At 44.3% G+C, this 14,143-nt stretch overlaps 1 protein-coding gene across 1 annotated transcript; it reads right to left on the bottom strand.

Moving 5' to 3' along the window:
- Positions 1-229: 229 nt before the first annotated feature.
- Positions 230-13,659, bottom strand: ZSCAN2 (zinc finger and SCAN domain containing 2). Its single transcript, XM_008565700.1, has 3 exons — positions 13,541-13,659; positions 11,184-11,703; positions 230-1,687 (listed from the first exon to the last, which is right to left on the bottom strand). The coding sequence occupies exons 2-3, from the start codon at positions 11,590-11,592 to the stop codon at positions 246-248; spliced, it is 1,851 nt and encodes a 616-aa protein (XP_008563922.1). The 5' UTR covers positions 11,593-11,703; positions 13,541-13,659; the 3' UTR covers positions 230-245.
- Between the last annotated feature and the right edge of the window lie 484 nt (positions 13,660-14,143).

The raw sequence follows: 14,143 nt of genomic DNA, 5'->3' as shown, positions 1-14,143 counted from the left end.
AGAAAAAGACCCAACTTTCTGGACCCTCCCCTCCACTCCTACACTGTTCTTGAATCTGTATGAGGCTTGACTCTGACCACTAAGATGACAATGTTCTAGAAATAAGGATGAGCAGGGTAAAATTCTGGCAAAAACCTCCAAAGAGTGTCTAAGAAGAATGGCTCTTGTAAAGGGACATCACTATTTGAGGCAGTGTGGCGATTCCTTCTCATGGGCCAGTCCCCTCACTTTCCCTCTTTGCCACTTCAATAAAGTTTCTCTTTCATGTGAGTTCTTTGATGTGTAATAAAATTGGAACTATTGCTGAAGCCTTTGCCACATTCAGGGCATTTGTAGGGCTTCTCCCCTGTGTGGATTCGCTGATGTATAATGAGAACTGAATTCCAGCTAAAGCCTTTCCCACATTCAGGACACCTGTAGGGCTTGTCCCCCAAATGGGCTCTCTGGTGCATGACCAGAATGGAGCCCCGGCTGAAGCTCTTGCCACACATGAGGCACTTATAGGGCTTCTCACCCGTGTGGGTCCGCTGGTGCACCACCAGCTGGGAGCGCTGGCTGAAGCATTTCCCACACTCGCTGCATTTGTAGGGCTTCTCTCCTGTGTGGATCCTCTGGTGCTTGATGAGGTTGGAGCTCCAGCTGAAGCTCTCCCCACATGTCAGGCACTCATAAGGTTTCTCCCCCGTGTGCATGCCCTGGTGAGCGATCAGACTGGAACTCTGGCTGAAGCTCTTCCCGCACACCCCACACTTATAGGGCTTCTCCACCATGTGGGTTCTCCGGTGTGTAGCCAGATTAGAGCTGCGGCTGAAGCTTTTCCCACACTCGCTGCACTGATAGGGTTTTTCCCCGGTGTGAGTTCTCCGGTGGGTAATGAGAGCAGAGCTCTGGCTGAACCTCTGCCCACAGTCTGTACACTTGTATGGTTTCTCTCCTGTGTGGATTCTCTGGTGTCTGATTAGGTTAGAATTGTAACTAAAGCTTTCACCACATTCTTTACATTCATAGGGTTTTTCTCCAGTGTGGATTCCCTGATGTGTGTTAAGGCTGGACCGGTTGCCAAAGCTCTTTCCACACTCGGGGCACGAATACGGCTTCTCACCGGTGTGGGTGCGCTGATGAGCAATGAGATTGGGGCTCCTGCTGAAACTCTTGCCACACTCGGCACACTGAAATGGTTTCTCTCCCGTGTGGATCCTCTGGTGGGTTATAAGGTTTGCACTCCGGCTAAAGCTCTTCCCACAATCCCTGCATTTATAGGGTTTCTCCCCTGTGTGAGTAGTTTGGTGTCTACTAAAGTTTGAACCATCACTAAAGCTTTTTCCACATTCGTCGCATTTGTAGTATTTCTCTCCTGTGTGGGTCCGTTCGTGTGTGATTAGGTGGGATTTCCGGCTGAAGGTTTTCCCACACTGGGGACATTCATAGGGCTTCTCACCCAGGTAGGTGCCCTGAAGGCCTATGAGCTGGCCAACTTCCCTGCCCTTGGAAGGCACCTCCCCAATGTCCTCACCTGGGGCATTTCCCTGGGGCCCCCTAGAGCCACAGTCTCTCTCAAAGTCACTCTCCCCGTCAGATTGCTGAACTCTTTCCCTTTCAGGAATTTCAGAGAACATCACATGTGATTCGACGTCCTCAAACATGTCTTGATTACAGTTCTCCCCATTTTCACTCTGTATCTCAAAATCTGAAACAATGAAGAAAAACACACAATGTCTATTCAATTCCCTGTCATGATTAGAAAAGTAAACCAAAGAGGAAATGTTTTAAAAATTAAACTTCTAAGGATGTGTTGGGAAGGGAGGGAGGGAGGAATGGGTGCCAGTGGTGGGTGGGATCCTGCACGGCTGGACCCAGATGCTAGTGGTGGTGGACTTTCTCACAATGGGCCAAGCCTGCCTTTGCTAACTGCAATCCGGAAAGCATCAACTTTTCTCACTGGATGCATACCTCAAATGAAATATGCTTGCACTATTTTCAAAAGCTTTGTACTTCATTATAGAAAAGTTCACCCCCCAAAATGAAAATGAGGACAGTTGAGAACATGCTTTGAGGTGTGGACACTTGAGAAGGTGTCTCCCATCAAGTTAGTGAACCAGAGGATAAGTAATGAATAGATTAATCCAAAACCTTTACTATTTTTTAAACCAGGAGGATTTTATCTTGACAGGAAAATGACTTTTATTCAATATATATTTTCTTGTTTTTCTAAAAGATGACCGGTAAGGGGATCCGCACCCGTGGCCTTGGTGCTGTCAGCACCACACTCTCCCAAGTGAGCCACGGGCCGGCCCTTTTACTTTCATTTCATGTCTTTTCTCCCTTTTTCTTTTGTACTATAATTTCCTTGTCCTATATTTCTATAAAGTGTCTCCAGTCCTTATTTGGAATTCTATAGTGTACAGAAATAAATTAATAATTTAACTGATGAAGATGATAGCCTAAGACCTCCTGAGAAAGTAAGGAAGACAATTAGTAAAATAATTACACAATCTCCTAGTGACACTTCCATTATTAAAGCTAATAAACTGTTTATTTAAGATAAGATGCCCAATTCCATGATTATTAGTTTCTATAAGTTAATGTAAATTTCCACATATGAGCATGATAACATTTGACATGCCTTTCAGGAAGGACCTGGGTCCCACTCATGTGTTTAGTCGATATAAAATCATACTTAAACTTGCAAATAGAAGTATAATTATATTTCATCCTTACACTAACATATATGCAGGTTCCGTGCCCTCCAGCCCTGCTCCCCCATATCTCCAGGGGATGGACATAGGCATGAGGGGCATAATGCACACTCCCGCTTGGCCAGGGACAGGAATTCTGTGCTTCCTCAACTTCCTGCAAGACTGTTTTGCAAGTTTTGAGCACAGAGCTCTGCTATCCTATCTCTTCTATAAGGACCTCCAGGCCAAGGCCCTGATTTATTTTCAGCAAGCTAACATGACCAAAAACATGTTTTTGATGACTTTAATAATTATCTCTTCTGAATTGGTAACATTAGCTAATAATGTTTTTTTCACTGCTTTAAAATCAGAACTGGTAAATTCTGGTATGAGTTCAGAAGCAACAGAAAACACAGAGAAACCCAAAATTCATTTTCAGTGAAATCAGAAGAAAGACATAATTTGAAGACACCATAATAATACATGTCAGAGCTTCCTGAAACAGCAGCGACTGGGTAGAAGTGATGAGGAAGAAAGAGAAGAGAATAAGCATGGAAGGCACTGGCGAGGAGGGCGTTTAGGAGCTGATCTCAGAAAACTCAGGCAGAAAATCCCTTCCTGAACATTCAGCATTCACCCTCCAGTGCAGCTCTGTTTGGGAACTGGGGTGAGCAGGCTGGCTTCTTTGGTTTGGAGAAGCAAAGGAGGTGAGGTTATAACCCAGAATCATACAAATGAGCCACATATGCAAGAAGCTGTTTCTGTAAAGCAGAGGAGACAGCCTTTGACTCTTACATGTTAATCAGAGGAATTATGATTATTGAGAAAAGTGACCACCAGCCAGCTGCCAAAAATTAAAAATAATAAAATAAGTAAATAAAAAATACTCTGCAAAGAGAAAAATGATCATTTTCCATCCATAATAATAATTAAATGAAGAAACCGCCTCTATAAAGGAAGACCAAAAAGTGGAACTTGGAAAAAGAAGAGGGGGTGAAACAACAGGAAGAGATGAAATGCAAGCTGGAAAAACTCAGGAAAGAAGGAAAAGTCATCCAGAGAAGTGAGGAAGAAATGAGAAGGAGCACAAAGGAAAACAGGCATCAGAAACTGGTTCTGGTCAGATACAAGGATAATATCTTCACCAACAAGTTATCAGTGGAGATGGGATGACAGGGTAGGAGTTGGGAATTTCTTTTCAAAGAGATTTTAATGGTAGAAACAGTGTTTGCTATTCCAAGACGACAGGATGAGCATATTTTGTGGATGTGAGTGGATATAGGAGGGTGGGCTTCTGAGGAGGCAGGCTTGTGAGCCACTGGTTGGAAAGTCCCGATCTCCAGTAGAGAAAACTCAGAGATGAGTCAGGCACTAAGGAAACAGGAAAAAAAGGGTCTCGTTTTCTAGATGTTATTGACCTCCCCCCAAACTGCTGAAGTGGGGAAGAAGTCCCCGTATCTGTGCAGGGGACTTTAAAACAATGGTTTTGGACAATGCTTTGTAGGTTTGAAAGCTGATGAACCTCGCAAAATATACATTCTTTATTCATACGACATCATCTAATTTCAGATAGCGTAGTGTTGTAAAGGAACTAAAATAGGGTAAGGTGCAAGCAAACAACTAGAGGGCCCCTCTGAGAAGGTGACATTTGGCCACGATGAGGATGCTATTCTAACTGATCTTAACAGTCATCTATACAATACTGATCCATTTTATTTATTCATATCCTTCACTGTGAACACAGTTAACAAGACTGTTCTTGGCTATAATGCTTAATTACCCACTTACTAACAGACAGCACCATATATTCTGGTCTGTGACTAAATTCAGGTTTTGGAAAGTATAAACACATTGTCAAAAGTCTGTCCCTGAGACAGACTCAAAAGAATATATGGTTCTCTCCTTGCACATTGCTGGTGCAGCCACTGTGGAAACCAGTATGACAGTTCCTCAAAAAATTAAAAATAAAATTATCATATGATTCAGCAATCCCACTTCTAGATACATATCCAAAAGAATTGAGATATTTGTGCATCCATGTTCATGTATTATTTACACAGCTAAAAGGTGGAAACAACCCAAATGTCCATCAACAGATGAATAGAAAAACAAAATATGGTACACACATATAGTGAAACATTATCCAGCTTCAAAAAGGAATGAAATTCTCACTCATGCTTCAATACGAATGGAATCTTGAGGACACTATGCTAGGTGAAATAAGCCGGACACGAAAGGACAAATATTGTATGATTCGTCTTATAAGAGTTACCTATAGTCAAAGAGACATAAATCATAGAGACAGGAAATAGAACAGTGGTTGCCAGGGGCTGGAGGGAGAAGGGAATGGGGAGTTACTGTTTAACAAGCAGAGTTTCAGTTTGAGTAGAGGAAAAAGTTGTGGAGATGGATGGTGGTGATGGCTGCACAACGATGTGAATGGACAGTATTTAATGTCCCTGAAATGTACACATAAAAATGGTTGAAATTGTAAATTTTATGCTATGTATATTTTACCACAATAAAAAAAGAACATATGGCTCTTACATACAATTTTATATACTCAATCAAATTTAAAATAGATGACACATTATCTGCTAGAAAAATTCTGAAATTAATTTTACAAGATTAAATAAACGCTCAGAAAGGCAGAGCATTCTTAGTAACACTCTTAAATTGCTGTTGGACTAACAGGCAACAGAATAGCGTCTTGCTTTGATCAGTATTTCCCTGATAATTCATAAGGCTGAACATCTTTTCATACAGTTACAATTTGTATTTCTTCATTTCTAAATTGCCTGTTCATATCTTTTACCATTTATTCTCCCAGTTTGACTTTTCTTATGAATTTGTAGAGGCTCTTGTAGGTCAAGGACTTTGATTCAATCTGCAGACTTTGTTGGAAATATTTCCTGTCTATGCACTGCCTTTTAACTTTTTCATTTTATCTTTTTTATATAAAGGATTTTTCCTCTGTTTTCATGAGTCCAATCTAGCTTTGATGATTTCTGTATTGCTTGTGAAGTCCTTCTCTACCCCAATTATAAAAATATTCTCCTATGTGTCACTTCAGAGCTTATATATATAAATCAATAATCCATCTGGAATTTTTTTTTTTTTTTTTTGCAGCTGGCCAGTATGGGGATCCGAACACTTGGCCTCATGTGGAATTTATTTTTGTGTAAATGTGAAGCAGGGATCTTTTTCTGTGTAAGTTGCAAAGCAGGGATCCAATTTTAGTTTTTTCGAAATGACTGGACCACTGTCCAAAAACCATTCACTGAATGGTTCTTAAATTGCCATGGGACCTCTCCCCTTATCAGTTAGTAGACAAAAGCCATAATTGTAGCTCAGTCTAAACCAGTGATTCTTGTATTTTCCCACTCTCAACACATGCTCTGAACTCATGTGCACAGCACATTCCTATGGCTGTTCACAGGGCCTTGAGTGTCCCCTGCCTGGTCACAGGCCTCCTGTTTCTCTCTCATGCTAGAAGGCATATCTGAATGAGTGTGAAGAAAATTGATATCAGTATGAAGATAAACCTGAATTTGCCATAATTTATTTATAACAATATAAATACACTGGTCACAAACCTTGGTGCTTTCATGTCTGTTATGCTCAAAATTCTTCTAAAGCCCTTTCCACCTGATTATTTGGGGCTTTTTTTCTTTTCTTTTCTTTTTTTTTGGTGGCTGGCCGGTACAGGGATGGAACCCTGGACCTTGGTGTTATCAGCACCACTCTCTAACGAACTGAGCTTACCAGCTGGCCAGCCACCCACCTGATTGTGACATACCGACGTGTCTCAACAGTATGGTCAGAGCCACTGGTCTAAAATACAGAAGTGATTCTGATACAGGTTATGGCCAAACTGGGCTTTCTTTATCCTGCCTTGAGCTCTCTCCCTTGGAACGCTGCCTTGCCATGCCTGGTGGAAACCTGAACATGCCTCAGTGACTGGGAGCATTGTTCCACCTGAACTCTGGCTGCTTGAGGGACTAACCACTGATAAAAACAGCATGTTATCAGTTTCAATGAATGACTGCCAAACATTTTACACTTATGTTACCTCTCCTTAAGACTTCTATATGGTATACATTTCAAATATTTAAGTGAATTAAAAATAATTTTGTTTGGAAGCTAAGAATTGTAGCTTTAAAAAGACATACGAAGAGGGCCAGCCCGTGGCTCACTTGGGACAGTGCGGTGCTGATAACACCGAGGCCATGGGTTCGGATCCTATATAGGGATGGCCGGTTAGCTCACTTGGGACACTGTGGTGCTGACAGCGCCAAGTCAAGGGTTAAGATCCCCTTACTGGTCATCTTTAAAAAAAATAAATAAATAAGACATATGAAAGAAAGAAACAGAAAAAGAATGAAAGAAAAGAAAGAAAGAAAAAAAAACAGGGCTCTGGGGCTGGCTGGAATGCTTAGTTGATTAGAGCATGGTGCTGATAACACCAAGGTCCATGGTTTGATCCCCATAACAGCCAGCTGCCAAAAAAAAATAAAAGACATATACCTTTAAAACCCTCCAACACTTCCCACTCCCTTTTTTGCTACCACAAATGCATGCATGCATTCATTTCTGGTCATCAAGGGAGCATTTATGGTGGGGCAGCAAGCTCAAAATTCTTTTGCCTGTGACCACCCAAAAGCCAGATGATGCTTGAGGACAGCTGGAGAGGTCAGCTGTGACTCTTTGGCTCAAGTGTTGGACATGAGCAGGTTTGAAGTTGACAACCTCTATTTCTTGCTAGTCTAGGGTAGTGCTTCTCAAACTTCAAGATGCATACAAGTCACCTGGAATTCTTGTTAAATGCAGATTCTGCTTCAGTAGTGCCAGGGTGAGACTGATCGTCTGCATTTCCAACAAGCTCCCAGGTGAAGCTAATGCTGCTGGTCCACGAACCACACTTTGAGTAACAAAGCTCTACGGCAGTGGTCTTTAAACTTTGCTGCAGTATAGAATCACCCGGGGAATTTCCAAAAATCCCTTGCCCGAGTCATACCCCATACCAATTAAATCAGAAAATCAGAATCCTGGGGCAGATGCAGGCTCCAGGTCCCAGGTGATTCTTATGTGCAACCAAGTTTGAGAACGAGAGAAGTCTGTCTAGTGCAGTGGTTCTCAAACTAGAGCTTCAATTAGGATCACTTAATTGAAAAGAGGGCTTGTTAAACTCCAGAGTGCTAGGTACCACTCCCAAAGTTTCTCATTCAGTAGTTCTGGGGTGAGGCCCAGAGGTTCATTATACTGGAGAGACGGGGAGAAAGAAAGAAGACATGTTCTTTGCCTTCTGGGATTTTACAGATTCCTAGATCAGATAAGACAAGTACCTGTACAAATAGAAAACAAGATGGACTACGATAAAAAGACAAAATAAAAGAAGAATCCAAATGTGCTGGGAGAGATGATTTCTAGCAGAGGTGATTACAGATGCTCCCAGGTGGGTGGAACTGGGAACAGGGAAAAGGGACTGGAATAAAAGAGGGCTTTATGGAGAGGATCTTTAAGGGTGGGCACTCAAAGGATGACCAGGATTTCAATCACACAGATATGGGACAAGGCCATTCCAAGCCAAAAATTCAGGAGCAAAAGTTGAGTGCTAGAAAGCACACACTAGATGTAAGAAAACAGCAAGATCTGGTCTGAACAGAGCAAGGACTGCAGCAAGGACATCCGGGGAGAGACCAGGCTGCAGGGGAAGACTGGGCCAGGCCACAGAGGGCCACAGATTCCAAACAGAACAAGGAGGTCATGCTTGATCTGGCAGATACTAGGGAACTCATGAAGATTTTTAAGCAGGAGAGTGCCCCCAAACACTCTGGTAGGAGTGGAGGTGCTGCAATGAAGCAGGAAGAGCCCGAAGGCAGGTTCAGCTTGGAGGCTGCTGCAAGAATTCAGGTAAGAAGTAGCAATAGCCAGAATTCAGCTGGGTATGGGATTAAAATGTCCTTGGGAAACCTGCACAAACAGAGATGAGCTTTGCCACTTAAAACTATTAACACAGGTCTGAACTTAACTGGAATTATAAGATACTTTAAATGTGAGCGCCTAGAAGTGCCTGTTAGTCAAACATTAAACAACCACCATCTAACCAGGCCTTGAAATGCCCTGTGCTGGGTAAATATGTCCAAAGGTCCCAAGCTGGACAAACAGAAGAGAGGTCAAGGGGTCTTATGTTGAATAAATGTTGAAGACAAGTGCAAAGATTCCTGCAAGCAACCATGAAGAAGGTGGAACGCATTTGTTAAACAAAGGAGGACCAACAAAGACAATTTCAAAGGCACAAGTCAGGGGACTGACAAACCCACTCATCTGGGATGGTCCCCATCGCGGATGTCCAGTGAAAGATGAAAAGCACAAAGTCCCTGCAACAAGCCAGGTGGGAGGGCTGCTGAGGCCCAGCTCTCTGCTCTGCGACCTCCCTAACTACATAACTCCAGAGACCTGTCCTCAGCCCTCAACTCCTCTGTCCCCTACATAGTTTCTGACCAAAGATCCTGAAGTTCACTTGTTACATCCATCAGGAGGCAAGTAAACAAAGTTTCGAAATAGGATGAGAAGTTTTTTTTTTTTAAATAGCAAGAATAAACTTGTTATTTTTCAGGGTCAAAGAAAATCAGGTACTTCGTTTTAACAAAACTTAGGATCTACCAAACACATGTGGGAGCAAACAGCCCTGAGTTTGAATCCTGGCTCCACCACTTACCACTGTGACCTTGCTGAACTTCCATTCCCTATCTGTAAAATGACAACCCCATCCACCTCACAGGATTCTTAGTGAGACGGGAATGTAAGGTGCCCAGTGGCCAGGGCTGGATCACAGTAGATCCTCAATGTCAGTCCCTTTCTCCAGAAGACAGCTTTGCTCATATCTCCCAGACCCTGGCACTTGTCAAAACCTCTGCCCCAAACCACCTTCTCTTTCCTACTCTTCCCTTTCCGGTATTCTAAATCCTCCAGACTAGATGCCCCTGAGTCTGTGACTTTGTCTTATCCTCATCTGCAACCCTCCCTTCCAATGCCCCACTAGGAACTGTCACCTAACATCACCCGTGATGAAATGCTTAAGAACATGGGCCATGTCCTCAGACACATAAGTTCAAATCTTGGTTCTGCTTCATACTGTACTAGCTGCATGATTTTAAGGGAGTCACTTAACTCTTCTGGCGATGATAATCCTGCTTATCTTCCAAGGTGGAGAAGTTCATGTGAGTTTTGCATATTAGATGCTAAGCACACTGCTTGACCTGCAGAAAGAACTCGGTAAATAGTTCTCACAAGTGTCCAATCTCCGCTTCCCTTGCTGTCCCAGTCTCGGCCTAACCTCCATGACTAAACACTCGATGACTAGGCGGCTTCCTGGCTGCTCTCCTGTCTCTAGCCTCTCCCTACTCTAATCAAACCTACATCCTGTTACCAAACTCCACTTCCTTCCATGCCCCCTGGGCCCTAGTTCAAGAACCTGCTAAGGCCAATGACATTCAGTCCAGCCTCCACCCACCCTTCCCCCAAACTCTACTTCCTACCACTCTCTAAAAACACTTTCCACACCAATCGGCCAGCCCTCTCCACTGTCACCTGAGAGAATAAACTAAGCTGGGTGCCCCCTTCAGAGCCTTTTCTTAGCACAGCTCCTGTCAGCTGCCACTCCCTTCTCCCTACCCTGCACCTTTCCAAATTCTACTCCATCGTGCAACAGTTTCAGGCCCTCCATGAAACTGCCTCTGAACTGACCCTTCCTCTCCATGCATCTTTCTCTGAAATTCTGCAGTTCTCCTCAGGACAAAGGCAGCCATGTCCCATGGTTCCTGAAATAGTCCTAGGGGGACAGGTGGATCTGAAGTAAATCTTTGGTAATCAAAGGAGTCCAGTTTACAACTGAAGACCAGAATAGAGACAGCATAGTTAAATGCAATGCCAGGATCCCAGAACCTTTTAGCAACACAGGACACAAATACAGTAACTGTTGCAAAGAGCTCAAGTTTAAAATTTCTCTTTTGAAAGCCCAGGTTGATTTCATACAACAGAGAGTCCCTAGTTATTAGCAGGCTTACTTGTCATTTATCTCGGTTCATAATCACTTTGAAAAAATCAGGTTGTTTTTTTCTAATTGCTGGAACTATTTGGATGTTTACTGCACAATCAAGTGAAGGTGTCATGGGGTAATTTACAGGGTCTTTAGCCTCTCCCCCTGTAACTTCCATCAGCTTCCCAACCCCTCCAAATAATCATATAAGTACAAACTGTGTTTACTATGCAAATTCTGCTCCAAGAAAGTCCTCTATGCTCCTCCTATACCAAAATTCTGGAGCTACCACTGCACACAATGAGGACATTAAAAGAGCGATGAATGTGTGTTCTGACTGCAGAGTAGAGGGATGGCGCTATCCCCCATCCTGTCCTGGATACCATCTTCTCCTTCTCCTCAAACATCACGCTCCTCCACCTCCAAAGGGTGCTCCCACCCTCTCCCTATGAGGTTCCAGGTCTCACCACTGTCCTGAAGGGTCTGGGTCAAGTCTTCCACCAGGGCCACTGCCTCCTCGCTGCTTTCGGGCCGATGCTCTTGCAGCCAAGCCTGAATTTCCCTGGGCAGCACTGTCAACATCTGCTCCTTGGTGTGCACCTCTGGCCTCAGCCAGCGCCGACAGAGCTCTCGGAGGCGGCCAAGTGCACCCTGCCGTCCCCCAGATGCTGCCTCCTCCTGGGGGCTGCACTTGCCAGTGCTCTGGGAAAAGGGCTCGGACTCAGGTCCATCCTCCTGCAGCACAGCTTCCTGCACCCAGGAGTCATCCTCCAGGATCATAGTGGTGACCTCCTCCTCCTCCTGTTCATCTTCCTCTTGAGGCCCCTGGACCAAGGGGCTCAGAGGAGTGGTCACTCTTGGCACCTCTGCAGCCATCAGCCACGTTTCTGGGGCACTCACTCAGGTTTCAAGCCTTGAACCTCAGTCTTCTCCAGCCAGGCTCTCTGAGAAAACACCTCCCTTCTCAAATCTCAACAAATAATCCTGCTGAGAAGCAAGAAAGAACTGGAATCAATAAGTAAACTGTCCTAAAATGATCTAACAACGGCCCAGGTCAGGCCAGCAAATGATCCTTACATCCACAAACTAACAGGAGTTTCCTGTCCCCCTTAAAGGAAGAATAACTTATTTTTGAAAACATATTTCTCTATGGCAAAAGAAGTTAAGAAGTATCACAAGCACAAAAAATACAGCATTGTTTTCTCCAAAATACCAAAGAATGAGTATCAGAAAGGCAAAGTCCTTGGACAAAACCCAGGACTGAGTTATCCTTCCCTATGTCAGTTCAGGCTTACTGCAGAGTAAGTGACCTTGACCTAATATACAACTTAATTACTCAACCTCAGTGACCACCTAATAAAAAGAGATAATAACACTCATGCTTCTTATCTTATGGGGACATCTAAAGGATTAGCAATGAATCAGATGTCAAAGCACTTTGAGCTTCACTAGAAGGAAGGCAATATCTCAACTGCATTATTACCATATTTATAAGTGTGAAGTTCATACTCTCAGATCCAGCCTTGGCCCCTCAGTAATTTGTTAAAAAATAACCGTCTTTGCAAAGAGAAACTTATTTGTAAGAACACACAACCATAGCATTTTTGCTAACTGCAAAAAACTGGTACCTTAAAAATCCAGCAGCAGGGGAATGGTTAATAAATGATGGCACATCCATACAGTAATATGTATTAAAAATTGTGCTCACATAATAACAGGTACGTACCCTTGGGGGGTACTGACCAGAAAGAGGCTCAGAGGAGCCTCTGGGGTTCTGGAAATGTTCTATATCTTGATTTGGCAATGGTTGCACAAGAGCATACATACGAAATTTAAGATTTGTGCACTCTGCAATATGTATTTTTAAATATTTTAAAAATTAGGGCCGGCCCGTGGCTCACTCGGGAGAGTGCGGTGCTGATAACACCAAGGCCCCGGGTTCGGATCCCATATAGGATGGCCGGTTAGCTCACTGGCTGAGCGTGGTGCTGACAACACCAAGTCAAGGGTTAAGATCCCCTTACCGGTCATCTTTAAAAAAAAAAAAAATTAGAGTAAGATTATTAATCATTAGTGATTTAAAATAATCCTCCTGATATGAACAAAATAGATAAAAACAAAACAAGGCAAAACAAAACCACAGATACAGTAAGACCCCAATTCCCTTTTAAAATGAACTCACACACGGGAAAAAAAAAGACCTGGATGGCAACTCTACAAAATATTAAGATTAATGAAATTACAAACGATTTAAAATAAATATTACAAAAGCAATAAAAATTTATCTTAAAAAGTCACTACTACATCATAAAGACTCAGCTAACAACCCCCCCCCCCCAAGAAAAAAATAAAATGTTTTAAAGTAGGAAAAGCTTAAAAAACAACAAAATGCTAGTGGGGAAACCGAAGTTTTCAATGTGTACTAACCCAAATGACTAGAAGAAACACAGCTATACCAGAACTCTTACTTGGGAGCCCGGGAAAACTGTGCCTAGTCAGCTAATTCGCTGTCTGACCTGGGGCAAGACACGCCCCCGTGAACCTCAGTTTCCCCAATCTGTAAAACGACAAGGCTGCGCGGGATGTCGTCAAATGTCCCTTCCAGTCCAAACCCTGCGCTTCCCTGTTGGATGTGGGGAGAGAGCCCGGGTGGGTTCACTGAGCGGAGCCGGGCGCGTAAATCCGAGCCGCCCGGGATGCGGACAGCGCCCCCGACGCCCCTCCCCCAGTAGGGCTGCCCGCAGCTGGCTCCAGGCCCGTTATTCCCTCGCCTCGGGCTACGCACCTGAGTCCGCGCGGCTGCAGGTCTCTCTCTGCAGCTCACCTCTCCGGAGACCAGGTCCTGCTACGGAGGCTGCTCCGCGTGCGAAAAACGCCCGCAGGATCGGCCCGGCCCCTCCGGATTCACCTCCGCTCAAGCCCGTGGGGCACCAAGAACAATGGACGGGAGAGGCCCGCCCACCCCCGCACTCATTGGTTACCGAGAACGGGCTCTTGAAACTCTGCCTTCCTATTGGTGAAGACAGCGTCCAAACGTGCGGCGGGAGGGAGGCTGAGCACAAGGCATTGTGGGAGATGTAGTCCGCCCAGCGACGACCTGGACTGTAGTCCGTGGAGCGGAGTTTGGGGTTGATAACGTGGGCAATGCCCGAGCGCTAGAGGCAGGAAAGTCCGCAGACTAGCTCTCAGGACTCCAGTGTTGGCCAGAGCCATGACCTCAGACAGGTCGTTTCACTTCTCTAAGGCCTCCGTATATTTGTAAAAAGTGAAAGTTGGATGGACGGACTTGAAGGTCCTTTCCATCTTCAAACTGTGTGGCAGGTAATAGTGTTAGGCCCCTCGACGGGCGAAAGCAGACCTTGTTAGAAAAGGAATCCGTGCAGGAAAGGCCTCTTAGGGCTCAAGCCCGGCGCCTCTTCCCGCAATT

This window comes from Galeopterus variegatus, unplaced genomic scaffold (assembly GCF_000696425.1).
Source record: "Galeopterus variegatus unplaced genomic scaffold, G_variegatus-3.0.2 Scaffold14, whole genome shotgun sequence".
NCBI lineage: Eukaryota > Metazoa > Chordata > Mammalia > Dermoptera > Cynocephalidae > Galeopterus > Galeopterus variegatus.
This window is presented reverse-complemented; position numbering and strand designations above follow the sequence as displayed.

What these genes read in the sequence shown, in the direction of transcription:
- ZSCAN2 (XM_008565700.1), bottom strand. Translation starts at nt 11,592, where the DNA reads ATGGCTGCAGAGGTGCCAAGAGTGACCACTCCTCTGAGCCCCTTGGTC. An exon ending in CCAGACCCTTCAGGACAGTG is followed by an intron (nt 1,688 to 11,183) that starts GTGAGACCTGGA and finishes TCATTGTTTCAG; the next exon opens with ATTTTGAGATACAGAGTGAA.